The sequence below is a fragment of the Salmo salar genome, chromosome ssa05, assembly GCF_905237065.1.
Source record: "Salmo salar chromosome ssa05, Ssal_v3.1, whole genome shotgun sequence".
Taxonomy (NCBI): domain Eukaryota; kingdom Metazoa; phylum Chordata; class Actinopteri; order Salmoniformes; family Salmonidae; genus Salmo; species Salmo salar.
The window spans coordinates 58767641-58785006 of NC_059446.1; the positions used below are offsets into that span (position 1 = coordinate 58767641).

Consider the following 17366-nt stretch of genomic DNA (forward strand, 5'->3'; position numbering starts at 1 on the left):
TTTCAATATTTGCACCGTCTCTATGCACACTCACAGAGCACAACAAACTCACACACACACACACACACACACACACACACACACACACACACACACACACACACACACACACAAAAAAACACAAATATTAGGCACATACATTTATACTGACTCTACACACCGCACACCAACTCACATGCAAGCTCCTGCTACTCTGTCTATCGTATATCCCGTTGCCTAGTTCCCCTTATACATATCTACCTCCATCACTCCAGTATCCCTGCACATGCATGGTATTGGAACGGACTTTTTAAATATTTCCTGTATATAGTATGCCTACTTACTTACTTTATTGTGTATTTCATATTTCTTATTATTATTTAACGTGTGTTCCTTTCTAGTGATACATTGTTATTGATTATTGCATTGTTGGGTTTTGAGTTTGCAAGAAAGGCATTTCACTGTACTTGTGCATGTGACATTAAAACGTGGAACTTGAAACAAAATCATTATTAATTGAGTTAGCTACCACTAGACGACGCTGTGACTTCGCTACCACCTTTAAAAGACCTAATACATGCGGATGTGAATGGTGTTGGGAGATAATTAACATGAACTGTGTCTGTTCTCTTTAATGTATTATTTTCTCTGGTATTAACGCGTTCCTTTGAAATCCCGCCGGTTCGTTCTCTTACCAATTTGTTGTTATCTCATCACCTGTGTTAGAAGCTGTCGGTTAGCACTGCTTGGTGCACGTGCAGTCTTTAGTGCCCGGCTTTCGTGTTTTAAAAAAAAAGAATTATTTCCATAGTAGAGCAATGTTCTCTGTTTTACAAAATGAAGACGACGCTCGAGCAGTCGAAAATGCAGTTAGAACAGCGATACATACTATTGTGAGTGTTATTTCTAGTATCAACAGTGCCAAAATACAAGCATACCAAATTAAGTTGGCTGAGAAGGACAAAGAAAACGAAACGCTGAAACGCAAAGTTACAACAGCAGAACTTGAGGTCACAGCATTGCGAGGCTCCTTTGAATTGTCTGGAAATGAATGTCATCAAGTCAGGTCAAGCACTTATGCACTTTCACCAGAAATGCAAAGAGGGAAACCAATGCAGAACGAGGTGTCAAGCAAAGCTGAGTGGAGAATAGATTTCCCCTGTGAGTATTGTCCCCATTGTTTTTATCCCAATATTTAGCTCTTTGACATGCACTTACCAACCCCTACTTTTGTCCAAATATCTTTGTTTTGATCACAGGTCTCGGTGGAAGGACTCCTCCACAGGTTTTTTTCCCAGTGCAAAGACACAGCTCTTCCCACTGGGGCATCAACTATTTATACGTCCCATCACCAGAACCATACCTCCCATTCTGCAGAAGAGTCTGGGCTTTTAGCAGAGCTAACCAGAGGCCAGTCCCCATCACCCAGTCCAGTCACCAGACCAGTGATAAAAGAGGAGCCCTCTGACATTGAGACATTCTACATTAAATGGGAGATGAGTGAGGAGGGCATTGGGGAGCAACAGGAGGGCCTAGGCCTGATACACATCCTGGGAAAAGAGTATGAAGCTCAGCAGAGGGGTGGAACTCCAATCAGGCAAAGAGATGGAACTCACCCTGTTGCTGGTAGCCAGAGTGGACATGAGTATGGGGAGAGACCGACCAGGCATCTGAGAAGTATGCATGTGAAATGATGATTAGAAAAAAAATCAAGTTTAAGAGGGTCATGCCAACGACAATATGGTTCTATTGTCTCAGGGAGGCTGTCAAGCGCAGAGACACAGAGGAGGTTCAGAGAGAGAGTCCGTGCTGACCCTGAGAAGTTCCGGGCCTACAAGGAGAAGGAACGTCGCAGGTAAATAGGTTACTGTACCTTTCACTACCACAGTCTGGGTGTCCACCTTCAATATAGTCTTGATGAGAATATTGACGTTAACTTGAATTAAATTAATCTTAATTCCATTGTCCTACATGGAGACGTTCATTTCAGACATTTGAAAACAGAGCATACAATTTGTTTATCTTTGATCATGTGTATGTGCATTTGTTGAAGAATCTGTGTTCATACTCACTCTTTTTTTTTCAGGAATCAGCAGAGGAAAGTGTCGATATCATATTTACCTGAAGAGACCCGCAGATTGAAGAGAGAGGCCTGGAGAGAAGCATCCAGACCCTGTCGTGCCCCCAAAATGTCCTACTTCCAAACGAACCCCACACAGCCCTGCCACCTCCCACAGAACACAGAGACACCTGGGGAGACTAGGGGACACCACAGACAGTAGGGGGGATTAGGCCTGCACAGATGAGTTTAGGCCTGCACAGATGAGTTTAGGCTGCTGAACAAAGATGGGAATTTGGGATCATATTTCTTGATATCTCCTTTGTTGTTTGAGAGGATGATTTCTGTATCATATTGTAATGATAGTTATTCAATGAATTGGTTCGGGCTGTTAATGTTCTATGTTTTTATTTTATTTGGAAATGTCGGTAAATTAATTCACATTGTACACCATTTGCTATTATTCACTGATTTACCACTAGACGGTGCTGTGATTGAGCCACCCCAAACACATTTGATACGTGACGCGCGCGATTGGCGCGGCGGAAGTGAACTTCGAGGTGAACATTGAGCTGTTATACACTTGCTCTCTAAAACATGTCAAATAAATTTTCTTCAGAATATTTTATACAAGTGTGAGTGCCTTTGAAATACCACGTTTTCGTTCGCTTTCTCTCTTTGATAATATTGTCACTGAAGGGTTACAAACTGACGCACACATCGGTAGAGTTGTTGGCTGCTGACTGTTTATCCAGCAGAGCTAGCTAGTAATGTTAGTGTCACAGACAAAAGGGTTAGCTAGTTATCAGCTGCTTCACTCTGTGACTTGGCCGACTTAGAAACCCACACAACCTAAGGTTGTCAAGTTGAGTTTTTTTTAAAGTTTTTTTTTTAATCTCCCAAGTAGAGCAATGAATTCCTGTTTACATAAAGAAGAAAACGCTCGTGCAGTGGAAAATGCTATCAGAACAGCGGTAAATACTGTCATGGATGTTATTTACAATATGAACAGTACCAAAATACTGGAATATGAAAGGAAGGTGGCAGAGAGGGACAAAGAAAATGAAACCCTTAAATATAAGCTTAAAAAAGCTGAAGACGAATTAACAACATTTCGAGTAGGCCTATCCTTTGAATTGTCTGGACTTTCACCAGAAAGAGATTTTGGGAAACCGATGTGCCATGAGAACGAGGTGGCAAGCGAAAATGATTGGAGAATGGATTTCCCCAGTGAGTAGCTCTGTCCTGATTGCTTGGTTATCAGTAGTTCATAATACTGTACATTCCCACTCAAGTCACCGGTGCATAAATGTCAGTGTGTACATCATTATAGACACTATGATATCATGAGGATGAATGTATTCATAGTTGATATTCCCCATATGCTAAAGTAATGCCGTTGCCAGTACTGAGACAAATCTGGTACATGAGGTCATGTAGCTAACTACCCAACTTTCCACAGTATATGCTCTGCAGATGATCATTGTGTACTAGGTACTGCCCCATTTAGCATTGCAACGCCTATGATGAGACATCTTGTAATCTTGTTCATTTTAACCGCCCTGCTGGTAAAGGCAATTTGAACATGTCTATGCTCAAACCTGGCCAGTTTGTGACCAACCCCTGCTTTAGATATCATGTATTTGTTTCAATCCCAGGTCTCAATGCAGGGACTCCTGGGCTTTCAGCAGATCGAGCCAGAAGCCAGTCCCCATCAGCCATTCCAGTCACCAGCCCAGTGATAAAAGAGGAGCCTGCTGACACTGGGTCCTTCTACATCAAATGGGAGATGAGTGAGGAGAGCATTGCAGAACAACAGGAGGGCTTAGGCCCGATGCACGTCTTGGGGAAAGAGTCTGATGGAACGTCTTCTGTTGCTGGAAGCCAGAGTCCAGGCGATAGACGTTCAGAACTGTCTGAGGAGACATCGACAGAGCATGTGAAAAGTATGCTTGTGTGTCTTGTCTCTGTCCTTTTCTGTTTGTTGTTGTGTTTTTTTATAGTGGAGTGGTGAGGGGATTGTAAAGTTGTAAGGGGTCTTATGGGTTTAAAAACAACTGTCTGCTACGCAGTTCATGGTAAAATCCAAGTTAAATTCAGGTTTAAGAGGATCATGCCAATAACAATACGGTTCTATTGTCTCTTGACATCAGGGAGGCTGTCAACCGCAGAGACACAGCGGCAATACAGAGAGAGAATCCGTGCTGACCCTGAGAAGTTGCGGGCCTACAAGGAGAGGGCAAAATGCCGGTATGACCTTTAATCCACACAGTCTGGGTGTCCACAATTTCACTTAAATTGCGATTCAATTTAATTAAGTTGTCTTGCAAAACACGGAGCATGCAATATTTCTGACATGTTTAGCATATTTTAGTGCTTTGACTGGATTTTGGGTTGTCAGTTATTTTTTTATTTATCTGTGCTGTGAAAGACAAATCCACAGTAAAATACTCTGTTTTGCAGTGTAACACAGTAGATTACATTATAATATGGGGCGTTTTTTCAAGGTGGGAAAACAATACAGTAATCTTCCGTAATATAAAGCTTCCTGTTATATTACTGTAACATTACTGTACTTCACATAAAAACATATTTTCTGTTAAGAGCGTTGGGCCACTAACCGAAAGGTTGCTTGTTCAAATCCCCGAGCCGACTAGGTGAAAAATCTGCCGATGTGCCCTTGCGCAAGGGACTTAACCCAAATTGATCCTTTAAGTCGCTCTGGATAAGAGCGTCTGCTAAATGACAAATGGTGTTAAAATCAACAGTGCTTCACTGTCGGGAGAATATTTTAACCTCTCTGGGATCGTTCGGGACGTGAGCGTCCCACCTCGCCAACAGCCAGTGAAATTGCAGGGCGCCAAATTCAAACAACAGAAATCTCATAATTAAAATTCTTCAAACATACAAGTATTATACACCATTTTAAAGATAAACTTCTTGTTAATCCAGCCACAGTGTCCGATTTCAAAAAGGCTTTACGGCGAAAGCACACCATGCGATTATGTTAGGTCAGCGCCTAGCCACAGAAAACCATACAGCCATTTTCCAAAGAAGGAGAGGTGTCAGAAATAGCGTTAAAATAAATCACTAACCTTTGATGATCTTCACTGGATGGCACTAACAGGACTCCATGTCAGACAATAAATGTGTGTTTTGTTCGTTAAAGTTCATCTTTATGTCCAAATACCTCCTTTTTGTTCACGCGTTTAGTCCAGTAATCCAAATGCACGAAGCGCGGGCACAAAGTCCAGACGAAAAGTCAAAAAAGTTCCATTAAAGTTTGTAGAAACATTTCAAACGATGTATACAATCAATCTTTAGGATGTTTTTATCATAAATCTTCAATAATATTCTAACCGGACAATTCCGTTGTCATTAGAAATGAAAGAGAACGAGCGAGACTAAACTAAAGTCTTTCAGCTTGACCACTTGTTGAAACAGCTCTTATTCAATCCCCTTTCACAATACAAGCCTGAAACAACTTCTAAAGACTGTTGACATCTACTGGAAGCCTTAGGAAGTGAAATCTGACCCCACAGACACAGGATATTGGATAGGCAATCACTTAAACTACAAACCTTAAATCCAACCAGGAAGTGGGAAATCTTTCTCAGGTTTTTGCCTGCCATATGAGTTCTGTTATACTCACAGACATTATTTTAACAGTTTTGGAAACTTTACTGTGTTTTCTATCCAAATCTACCAATTATATGCATATCCTAGCTTCTGGGCCTGAGTAACAGGCAATTTACTCTGGGCACGCTTTTCATCCAAACTTCCCAATGCTGCCCCCTATCCCAATGAAGTTAATAGATATTTTTTTTAAATCATTGATTGTCACGAAAGGTCTGCGTAAAGTATAAACGGAAAAGGTTTATGGTCTAACCGGACACTATGTTGAGCCAATTCAGCTCAGATGTCTTGGTTCCAATGCTACAGGCAGGATATGCTTCTGTCAGTAGATCCCTATCAAAGAGACTCTGACACCTATTCTTGGACTGTCAACAGTGAAAGACCAGTACAAAATTATCCATCTTGTTGCTAATGAGGACATGACAAATGGTCAAATTTGAATGAAAATGGACTGTTACAAGAACCTCCCATCATCATTGTCAATAATTCTCTACCGGGATGCATTGGAGGTACCAAATCATCTTGGCTCAGACAAAAATAAACATATAATAACATATTGGCTTTGTATAGCACTGTGAACACTTGCCACGCAAGCAACCATCAATTTATCCCATGCAATTGGTATTGCTTTTTAGGGAGGAGGAGGATGATGATGAGGATTGGATCAGCAACTTTCATGTCCCTTGGCAGCAGACGCCTGAAAGCCTCAGGCGAGCCATTGCAGAGGGACGAAGAGTTGAGGCGGCAGATAGGCGGCTGATGGTGAGGATCACCGTTGATGCAATGCGTGTACACTGCCTCAACCCCAACAAGAAAGTATGTGCAGAAATAGCCAAAGCCATAGTTGCAGAATATCCAGAGAGCTTTGCAGACCTGTCAAAAGAAGGGGAACTGCTTAGCAGAAGGTACTCCTCCTTGCTCACCCAAATAAAGACCAGAGTGGAGCATGTGAACCGGAACACTGAAAATAGAATACGCAGACCCAAGACGAGCAAAAAAGGGGAACACAGCAACAGACAAGCCAAAACAGCAAGAACAAAAGTGGATAGTTATGGGTGCATCAACTGGCACCCACAGGACCTTCCGGAAGGAGAGACTCCTGAGTCCCTGGAAAACAAGAGACAGATTATGGCCACCATTTTCAACAGTGCAGGCCCCAGAGGTGTGGACAGGGGAGATGTGGATGAATTCATGAGGCTTACGTACATTAACCAACGCCACATGATAAATGCATGGCCAGCCCCAAGCATCGGTGACGTCAAGGAACAATGGCCTTTTCTTTTTACCAAGAGATGGCTCTGCGCCCACTTCCACATGCTCACTGGAGTTGAGATCGACCGCTGCCTCAGTGACGCTCTGCTGAGCAAGGGAAAGACCATTGTCAATTTCTTCCGAAGTCAGAAACCCAACTGGAGGAGAGGCATCCAAAGTCTCCTCAATGACATTGAAGGTGACGTCAGTAACAACAAGGACCTCACAGCCTGTGCCGCCATTCTTCTGGTGCTGTCTCACTTCAGAGAGAAAGAGGACTCTCTCTTCCTCTTGGCTGATGTAAGTTATTGTGTGTGATTTTATTCAAATAAAAAACATTGTATTCTGATTGTTTCATACTGGGACTATATACATTATACTGTGCTTTTACACACATGATTGATCATATCAGGATTCAACAACCTTCTTTTTGTGTTTAATGTAGGTGAATGACACCCAGATGGATGTAGAGGCGCAGTTGCATTTGCCGGCCACTCCAAGACTTATCATGCTTGGTAATGACAACATTTTGTGTATGGACTGGAGATGATCATATTCAGAACTCAGATTATGACCATGGTGGGGCTAGATAAACCACCAGAAATACATACTGGTACTTAACTACATAATGTTAACGCTACACAGAAGAATAGAACAATAAGATGAATTCTAGCCTAAATACTGTAATATTTAATTGTGGTGGAACAGAAATATATTGTGTAGGCCTATATTAGAAAATATCTTGTGTAACACAATCATTATTACTGTATACTTCAGGGAGTTCCCTGCTGGCTTCGTCTAAATGGATGGTGTCGATCGAGGGGAGAGTGGTCTGTGTTTTGGAAAATCAGTCCGACTTTGCTGCTGCCCTCTCTGTTCTCTTCGGCTGTTTCTACGTGTTTAATACAGAGTACCAGGAGACAGCATCAGCAACACTGGAGCTTATTCAGAGGCAAGTATTGAACATTTATTGATCCAGCACTTACATTTGTCTTGCATGCCTTGCCGTTAAATTACATTTCATTTTTGCGTATCTCAGTTTTGAGAGACTTACTTAGTGTTGCAAAGGGAGGGTATATTACTGGAAACTTTCGTTTACCACAAAACTACCAGATTTTTGGTATCTTTCAAGGATTTTATGTAATCCATTACAATACATATAGTGGCCCTTTTGGGTACCTCAGATTATCACAGGTGTCTGTAATTATCTCTGGCCCTCTGTGTGGCTTTATCACATGTAAATATATGAAATAATTAAAGATGATTTTAAAATAGAAAAACAAAGCTGTAAAACATCCTAAATATAATCCATCAATTTAGTCAATATCATTGGTGTTTAATATGAGGGTTTCAGCATGAAGTATCCTTTTAGATATTTTTTACACACTTATTTATTTTACTATGTCAGTATGTATTTGTTGTCAATGTTTTGGCATCAAACTGGGGGCAGTTGTAAAAAGTAAATCGTTGGAAGAGTTGCAGAGTTAATTGAAAATAACGTTAATTAGATTTGTTCATTAATTCGGCTATTTTCTCTTGAACCTTATAGTCTATCTACTAGAAACTCATGGACAATATGGACACATATGTATTCATATATAGTATTCATTATTTTTTTTCTTTAAGTTATTCAAGTATAAATGACCAAAGTTACAATAGATTGCCATACATTTTCTATTAATTAACAAAATGACTGAAGATTCAGGTAGATTGGTAAATTACCGGTAGCTTTACAACCCAAATTTAAAGAATTGTGAAAGCAATGCCTGGATTGACTAACTCTTCCATGTTGACTGTTTAGGTTTCTAGTAGGGATCAACCCAAATGAAGGAACCAAATGCTCTTCATACCTTGATTCAGAAGCCGGAGTGAGCCGCAGGACTGGAAGAGTTGTGCAAAGGAAGACCGATGCAGTTGCCACCTTCCTCAAAGACCTTACTGAATTTGAATGGTAGAACCAGTTTCATAGGAGATACAAACAAGGATGCACATACATGATGCATAGCTTCAAATGTTGCTCTTGTTTAATATCAATCAATCACCACTACAGATTGCAATTGAGATCTATCATGATATGCATCTTGGAATATTTGTCCTATGTTTCTGTTGGCTGGCCCTGTCTGTGATGGGGAAACGTGATTGTATAACTTTTATGTTATAATGACGTTATAAATGATTACCGGAAGTGTTTTTTGTTGTTGACAGATTTAAGACGTTTTGTAGACTTATTGTAAACAAAATCAGTGTGATAAATTCTATTTTGTTCGTAACGAGTTTCCATTTCCCTACAGTGTTAAAGGGGCAGTGCAGTTAAACTTGATTTTCCTGCTTTTTTAAATATATTTCCACACGATGAGGTTGAAATAAAACATAGAAATTGTGAAAATTATTCCCTTTTTTGTGTAAGAGCTGTTTGAAAATTGCCTGGAATTTGTCTAAGTACCTGTCTAGTTGGGATGGAACTTTTTGGCCCACCTCATGACGTCGCAATGTGATCTAATTATAATAGACCTATGATTGTTCATCTGGGTAAGGGAGGATGGTCTAGAGCCCACTATCAGACAATCTGGTCTGTGTATGTAAATACTGTATTCAAATGTTTTTCCTAACACCCACATGATCAAACTGAGCATTTTAAGGGCCAAAGGAGGCTCAGTGAAATAAATGGTTAAACATACAGTATATGTTGGAGTTATTTTTCATTAAATATACACAGTGATTTGTTATACATATGGTGATGATTTAATAATAGAATTACAAAGACTGCATGAGGCTCTGCTGTTATCTTTTTCAATATTACTTATTTGTGATAAAACGTCCTGTTTTGGATTAAACTGCATTTTGCCATTGCCAATCTATCTTGAGGAATGGAATTTGTTTACTCCTTACAGTGCAGTGCTTTTTTCTGACTGGTAGCTAATCAATTTTGCACTTTAAATTACAGTAAAATGTTAAGCAAGTTTAAATACAATTGGCCATAAATCAATAAAATCTCCATTAATCCCCCATTCATTCAACCTGTACTTGATGTGTGCGCTCTGCTGCTGGGTAGGTTATTTAAACAATGTTGCACTTAAATGGGATTAATAGTAAGTGGGGAGGCTATGATCAAAACTCACCCAATCTAGCTGATTGTAATAGGCGACACTCAGGGTACCTGTTCAAGAGGTCATTTTGACTGCATCTACTGTTTATTGTCAAATCAAATGTACTACCCATGTGCTCTCCTTGACATGTTTCTGTTTGTTTCTTTGTTCATTCTTTATCAAATTGAACCAATAGAACTCATGGCTCAACGAAGAAGGTGTGTGACAACTGCAAAAAGTTGTTAAATTGTGCTTCTAAAATATGTGAGAGCTGCAAAGCTGTGCAGCCTTTCAAGAAATACCACAAATTACGCAATAAGGCAATGGACAAGACACTGATGGAGTGGGCAAGAAAGACCATCCTGCACAACAACGTTGCCAGGTTCCTGGACTCACTTTTTATAATGGTAACCCTCTACATTTCTGGACACATTCTTAGCTTTTTTCCATTTGAATTGAACTAATTCCCATTTTATTGCTGATTAGCAGCCATCTGATTGAAATAATGATGTAAACCTTTGTCTTCTTCAGCTCCGGAAAGTGCATGCTCTGGGCTTTAGGCCCGTCCTCCTCATAGGGAAGCAGTCCCGTGGAGGCTGCTGGGGAGTAGAAATCATGATGCCCACCAACCCTCAGCCAGGTCTGGAGGAGGACTGCCTCCAGGAGCTGCTCAAATACTATGAATCTTTACTGAAGCGTAAGTTACTCTCCACTCTCAACAGCATACACAACATACACTGAGTGTACAAAACATTAAGGACACCTGCTCTTTCCATGACATAAACTGACCAGGTGAATCCAGGTGAAAGCTATGATCCCTTATTGATGTCACTTGTTAAATCCACTTCAAGTCAGTGTAGATGACGGGGAGGAGGCAGGTTAAAGAAGGATTTGTAAGACTTGCAACAATTGAGATATGGATTGTGTATGTGTACCATTCAGGTTTAATGGGCAAGACAAAATATGTGCCTTTCAATGGTAGTAGGTGTCCTTAATGTTTTGTACAGTCAGTATACGTTCAACAACATACATACAACAGCATATACCAACAACTCCCCTCTGTGTAACAACACATTAAGGTGAAGATTGCAGAATGTATGCTACATTATTTTATTATTTATAAAAAATACCTGCCATTTTTCTTCAAACAGATATGCCTGACAACTCCACAGAAGCCACCAGTGGTAGTGTCCTGGAAGGACAAGCGGGACAGGACGGAGACGAGGGTGATGTTAGCACTGGGGAAGGAGTGGATGAAAGGGCTGCAGATGTGGAAGTGGTAGAAGACGATGGAGATAGAACTGAGGGAGATGAAGAGGACATGGAACCTGACTACCAGCCACCTGCCAAGAAGACAGAGTAGAGCGAGCTGCACTACACCACAGAGGCGTGCTCTCCAAACTCTGTTTAGCCATAATAGTATTTTTTAAATGTGCAACAGCTGTATGCATGTTCATGTTTTCTATCAAGCATCTGTCTGTGTGAGAGGCCCGATAAATAAACGACTTAAGGCAGAGAAACAGCGTCATTCATTATTTTAATCTCCTTGTGGAAATGTACCAATCCAGACAAAATACATACATCTACTGAAATGTAAAACGATGACTGTCCACCAAGGTTTAGGCTTACTTCAATTTGCGCACGGTCTGTATTTATGACTGGTTATCAAATCAAAGTTTATTTGCAGATGTTATCGCAGGTGGAGCGAATTTCTTGTGTTTCTATCTCCAACAGTGCAGTGATAATACCGAGAAAACAATAAGCACATCCAAAAGCAAAGGTTGGGCAGTTCTACTACGACAGCCCTAGATTGCTGTGTATCTGTGTTGTGGAGCCTGTGTTCATACTCATTCTCTCTTCAGGTATTATCAGAAGAGGGTGCTGATATCAGATCTACCTGAAGAGACTCAGAGACAGCAGAGGGAGGCCTGGAGAGAAGCATCCAGACGGCGTCGTGCCCGCGAATTGTCCTCCCTTCAGACGAACCCCACACAGCCCTGCCACCTCCCCCAGAACACAGAGACACCTGGGGAGACTAGGGGACACCACAGGGGCAGGCAGTAGGGTGGAAAGTGTGGATAGCTACTGGACAGTCTTCTTTTGACATTCCATACAGACCACTTACTTAAAATGAGATCTTGAGCATGGCCTTTAACAGTTTCAGGACTGAATAGATACCTAGTTCATCTCTGTAATTGATGTCATTGAGCCTATCAACAGGAGGCACTGTTTGTGCATGTTCAGGAGTTTCCTGTTTCCTGTTTGTGCATGTTCAGGAGTTTCCTGTTTCCTGTTTGTGCATGTTCAGGAGTTTCCTGACATGTTGAACTTACCTTATCATCCATACTTGCAGCGTTATTCTATTAGGTGTTCAATTTAGCATCAAATATTGTACAGTTTGTAATAGCAATAAAGCGAGACAAATGTTTTTCCTTATTCATTTACTGTCCATCTTTTGCAAATGAATAACATTTAACAAACTGAAGTATTGTTTTGGATTTCAAATAGTCCTTATCTGAAACAATTGGATAGGTGTTATAGAATTATGACTAAAATAAATCCCTTGATTTTGGAAGAATATGACTCATTTATATATCTTTATTACCTTATGATCCAACAAGTTTGAATACCCTTATTAAGAGCCTAGGTGGCAGCCTACCTGGATCCTTTGCTATTTGCAGACCGCCCTAAAACTGCTGTTGAAGATGCTCTTCTCTATCTCCCCCACAGAGCACAATATTCTTTGACTTCTCCAGTGCATTCAATACCATACAACCCCACCTGCTGGCCCAAAAGCTAACGAACATTCATGTCAACCCACACATAATCAAATGGATTGTGATCTGATCAATAGACCACGGTTCGTAAGACTGAACAAACATGGGGGCCCCCGCAAGGGACGGTCCTGTCACCTTTCCTGTTTATCCTTTACACAAATGTCTTTACACACAACAATGAACTGGTGACTGCTATAGTAAAATGTATCATGAGAGGAGACAATGCTCACCACAGGGAAACAACAGAGTCCTTTGTGACATGGTGTGAGGCCAACTACCTGGACCTGAATCTACTAAAGACCAAAAAGCTAGTGGTAGATTTTAGGGGAAAAAATGTTTTCAATCAAATTTGTATTAATGGTAAAGACCTTAGTATTGTTGACTCTTACAAGAACTTGGGTGTAATAGTGGACAACAAGCTGAACTGGAAGGAGAATTCACAGTGTCTACAAAAAAGCCCAATCCAGACTGTATTTTTTAGGAAAGCTTAGATATTGTCGGTGACAAAATGCTTTGCATGTTCTACAGCGGGGATGTGCTGGAATGGGCCAAGGAGGAGTTAAACCAGCTTGACAAAATCATCAAGAAAGCCAGTGCTACAATCAGCTGCAGTCTAGAATCAATGCAGGACATATTCATAAAAAGGCTGCAAGCTAAGACACACATGATCATGGACAATGACACCCACCCACTCCACAGCACTATAGTGCAGCACAGGGGCAGCTTCAGTAGCAGGTTCATCCTGCAAAGAAGCTGCACAGAGAGGTTTAGACGGTTGTTCTTATCCACAGCAATGAGGCTTCTTATTGAGTATAATAATGAATTGATTTATTGTGAATGTTGTTGCTGCTTGTTTCCCCAGAGTAGGATAGACAACAGCATTTCTTAACTCCTTTGAATTGAACTCTATATTTTATGGCCTCTAAGGTGCAGGTGCCTTCATACTGTATGTGTCTATCTGTTTTCATCATGTGTTTGTTGCATGTCATCTCTTGTCCTTGTAATTTATTGATGATGCTTAGTGCTAAATCCATTTACCAAGTCGGGACCAATAAAGTACTACTCTACTCTCTACTCGTCACAGAAAAAAGAAGCACAAATTACTTAATTATGAATCCTTTATTAATTGCTTAATTATGAATCCCCCCCCCCAAAAAAAAGTCATTTTTATTCACCCCAAAATACTCAATATATCACAAAATAAAAAAATATCAGCATAATATAGATGTCTTTTAAGTTAGCCTACAGCATTGGAAATTCCCCTTACTAAGCTTGGGACCTAGTCAATATAATCACAGAAAACCTTTATGTCACCTCAATGAAAGTTAACCAAATCAATAATGTGCTAGTTAGGTTGTAATCGTTTTGCTGCAGGCTACACACATTATCATGATGAAACTGTGTGAAATTATATCCAATGTTATGGAAGCTAGTTGGACAGAATAGCATAGCAAGCAACATAGTCTAACAAACAAAAGTGTTATACTAGCCTATTTCATTACATGCATAATATTATACTCATAAAGAGATGACATAGCTGCATACCTTTATCTTTTGCGCGTTTCTCCTCTTCTTCTTTCCTTTTTTTCCTAAACTGAGCACCTGATGGCTTAGACCATTTCTTATCTATTTGTGTTGATTTGGCACTCAAGCATCAATACATGACCCATCCCCCAACACTGTCAACCAAGAGTCAAGACTAAACTAATTCACCTTGGTGGTGTGCAGACTGGTTTTATATTATTCTTAAAGATTTCGCACAAACCAGAAAATGTCTGTGAAACTATATATTCACAGTATTGTGATTGAATTGTGGTTTATTTGGTAGCATTTTGTAGTGTGACTGATTTTACTAATTGCATTAGTATTGTACAAAGTTAGAGGTGCACTATTTGATAGATTCCCCCGCTCCCCCTACCTCTGGCTTCCAGTAGTCTGCCTAGCTCAAAAACTAGAATCAGGGCGCCCACTCTGACAAGGTTAATTGACCCACAGTCCCACACGGTGACATGATATCATTGACGTGACGTGCAAATGAGCGATCGAAAACCTATTGTGCAAATGTCACCATTACAAATTATTTTGTGTGGAGACCCCGTGCCACCCCCGGCAAGATGCCGCCCTGGGCGGCTGCCCATGTTGCCTATACCTAAATCCGCCACTGTGTCTCTGAATTATAAACAATGTATATGAGAAGAGGTTATAGTAACAATCTACCACTTTACACTTTAACGTCTTGAAATATACAATTTTATTGACAAAAAAAAATCTCTGTACAATTTTGCATTGAATATCGTCACTAAAGCAGCATACAGTATAGCCAGTCTATGTCATTTGTAATAATCTATTGCATGTAGGCTCCATCTTCCATTGCCTAGCCCTAGTGCTTATAGAAAACATAAAAATGAACAGAAACATCAACATGTATGGCATATCATGGACAGAAGAACCTTATCCTGAAATATTGCTCTGGTGTATTTATTTTCACATTGTTTATTATAACAATAACACAAACATAAATAGCAGAGGTGTCATGCCCAAAGGGGGCACAGGGGCACATGCCCACTCAGATTTGTCCTGTTTAAAGATATTTACATTATATACAGTGCCTTCAGATGGTATTCACACTCAACCTTTTCCACATTTTGTTTTGTTACAAAGTGGGATTCAAATTGATTTCATTATCATTTTTTGGTCAATGATATACACAAAATACCCTGTAATGTCAGTGGAAGAAAAAGTATATATATTTTGCATTAATGGAAAATAAAACACTAATATATCTTGATTAGATAAGTATTAAACTCCCTGAGTCAATACATGTTAGAATCACCTTTGGCAGTGATTACAGCTGTGAGTCTTTATGGGTAAGCCTCTAAGAGATTTGCACATCTGAATTGTACAATATTTGCCCATTATTCTTTAAAAAATATGTCAAGCTCTGTCAAGTTGGTTTTTGATCACTGCTAGACTACTATTTTCAAGTCTTGCCATAGATTTTGAAGCTGATTATTTAAGTCAAAACTGTAACTAAGTCACTCAGGAACATTCAATGACGTCTTGGTAAGCAACTCCAGTGCATATTTAGCCTTGTGTTTTAGATTATTGTCCTGTAGAAATTTAAATTTGTCTCCCAGTGTCAGTTGGAAAGCAGACTGAACCAGGTTTTCCTCAAGGATTTTGCCTGTGCTTAGCTCTATTCCGTTTCTTTTTATCCTAAAAATACTCCCTAGTTCTTTCCAACCCATAACATGATGCAGCTACCACCATTGTTGAAAATATGAAGAGTGGTACTCAGTGATGTGTTGGATTTGCCCAAACATAACACTTTGTATTCAGGACAAAAAGTTAATGTATTTGCCACATTTTTTGCAGTATTACTTTAGTGCAAACAGGATGCATGTTTTGGAATATTTGTTATTCTGTACAGACTTCCTTCTTTTCACTCTGTAATTTATGTTACTATTGCGGAGTAACGATGTTGTTGATCCATCCTCAGTTATCTCCTATCACAGCCATTAAACTCTGTTACTGTTTTAAAGTCACCATTGGCCTCATGGTGAAATCCAAGAGTGGTGTCCTTCCTCTCTGGCAACTGACTTATGAAGGATGCCTGTATCTTTGTAGTGACTGGGTGGATTGATACACCATCTAATGTGTACAATTAATAACTGCACAATGCTCAATGTCTGCTTTTTTTCCCCCCCTTCTACCAATATGTGCCCTTCTTTGCAAAACCTAGACGACCCCCCCCCCCCCCGTCTTTGTAGTTGAATCTGTGCTTGAAATTCACTGCTCGACTTAGGGACCTTACAGATAATTGTATGTGTGAGGTACAGAGATGGGGTAGTCATGTTAAACAGTATTATTGTATACAGAGCAAGTCCAGGCAACTTATTATGTGACTTGTTACGCACATTTTTACTTCTCAACTTATTTAGGCTTGCCATAACAAAACGATTGCATACTTATTGACTCAAGACAGATTTTAAAAAAGTATTAATGTGTTAATATTTCTAAAAACACAATTTCACTTTGACATTATGGGGTATTCTGTGTAGATCACGGACACACAATCTGAATTTAATAAAACAATTCAATACTACTAGCCACCTAGCAATTTTATTTTGGCTTTAGCTATCCCAAATAGGTTGAGGCAATCAATCAAGTTAGAGTAGCTAGCTTGTCTAACTATCATCTTCGCTGGCATGCCTGCTGGCAAGATCGGTAGACTTTAGAAAAGCAAGCAATAACTAAATGTCCTGAATAAGACTCACATTCCTTTCAATATTTTACCCATATTTTAGCAGAGATGCAGAGAAGCATATTTAGTTTCTTTAAAGAATAACCACTAATCAGGAGGATACAGACAGCTCAAAAGGTATGCTTAGATATGCAGAAAAACAAAAGTGTTTAACATAGAATTAAGCATAATGATTGTGGCTTTAGAGGGCAAGACAAATACGTTTAATGTGTTTGAAAAATGCAAAATTGTCCAACTAATGAACAGGAGCCAAGCCCCCCTCCTGACCACCCCCAAGCCATCCTCACATACTTTGTGCCCCCTCAGATTTTTGG

General features: G+C 40.0%; 1 protein-coding gene across 2 annotated transcripts; it reads left to right on the plus strand.

The window, feature by feature from the left end:
* The first annotated feature begins 534 nt into the window (after positions 1-534).
* Positions 535-9602, plus strand: LOC106605294 (uncharacterized). Of its 2 annotated transcripts, none has more exons than XM_014200770.2 (10): positions 535-1140; positions 1239-1656; positions 1738-1834; positions 2066-3268; positions 3697-3984; positions 4192-4288; positions 6310-7225; positions 7371-7440; positions 7703-7877; positions 8727-9602. In XM_014200770.2, the coding sequence occupies exons 4-10, from the start codon at positions 2950-2952 to the stop codon at positions 8878-8880; spliced, it is 2019 nt and encodes a 672-aa protein (XP_014056245.1). In that variant the 5' UTR covers positions 535-1140; positions 1239-1656; positions 1738-1834; positions 2066-2949; the 3' UTR covers positions 8881-9602. The 2 variants fall into 2 exon arrangements, with proteins under 2 accessions (XP_014056245.1, XP_014056246.1); XM_014200771.2 differs by having other exon boundaries at positions 3697-3933.
* The last annotated feature ends 7764 nt before the right edge of the window (positions 9603-17366 follow it).

Bases quoted from the DNA above. Each gene is read 5' to 3' on its own strand.
- LOC106605294 (XM_014200770.2), top strand. From the start codon at position 2,950: ATGAATTCCTGTTTACATAAAGAAGAAAACGCTCGTGCAGTGGAAAAT. The intron at 3,269-3,696 runs GTGAGTAGCTCT...TTTCAATCCCAG, and splicing joins TTGGAGAATGGATTTCCCCA to GTCTCAATGCAGGGACTCCT. The intron at 4,289-6,309 runs GTATGACCTTTA...ATTGCTTTTTAG, and splicing joins AAGGAGAGGGCAAAATGCCG to GGAGGAGGAGGATGATGATG.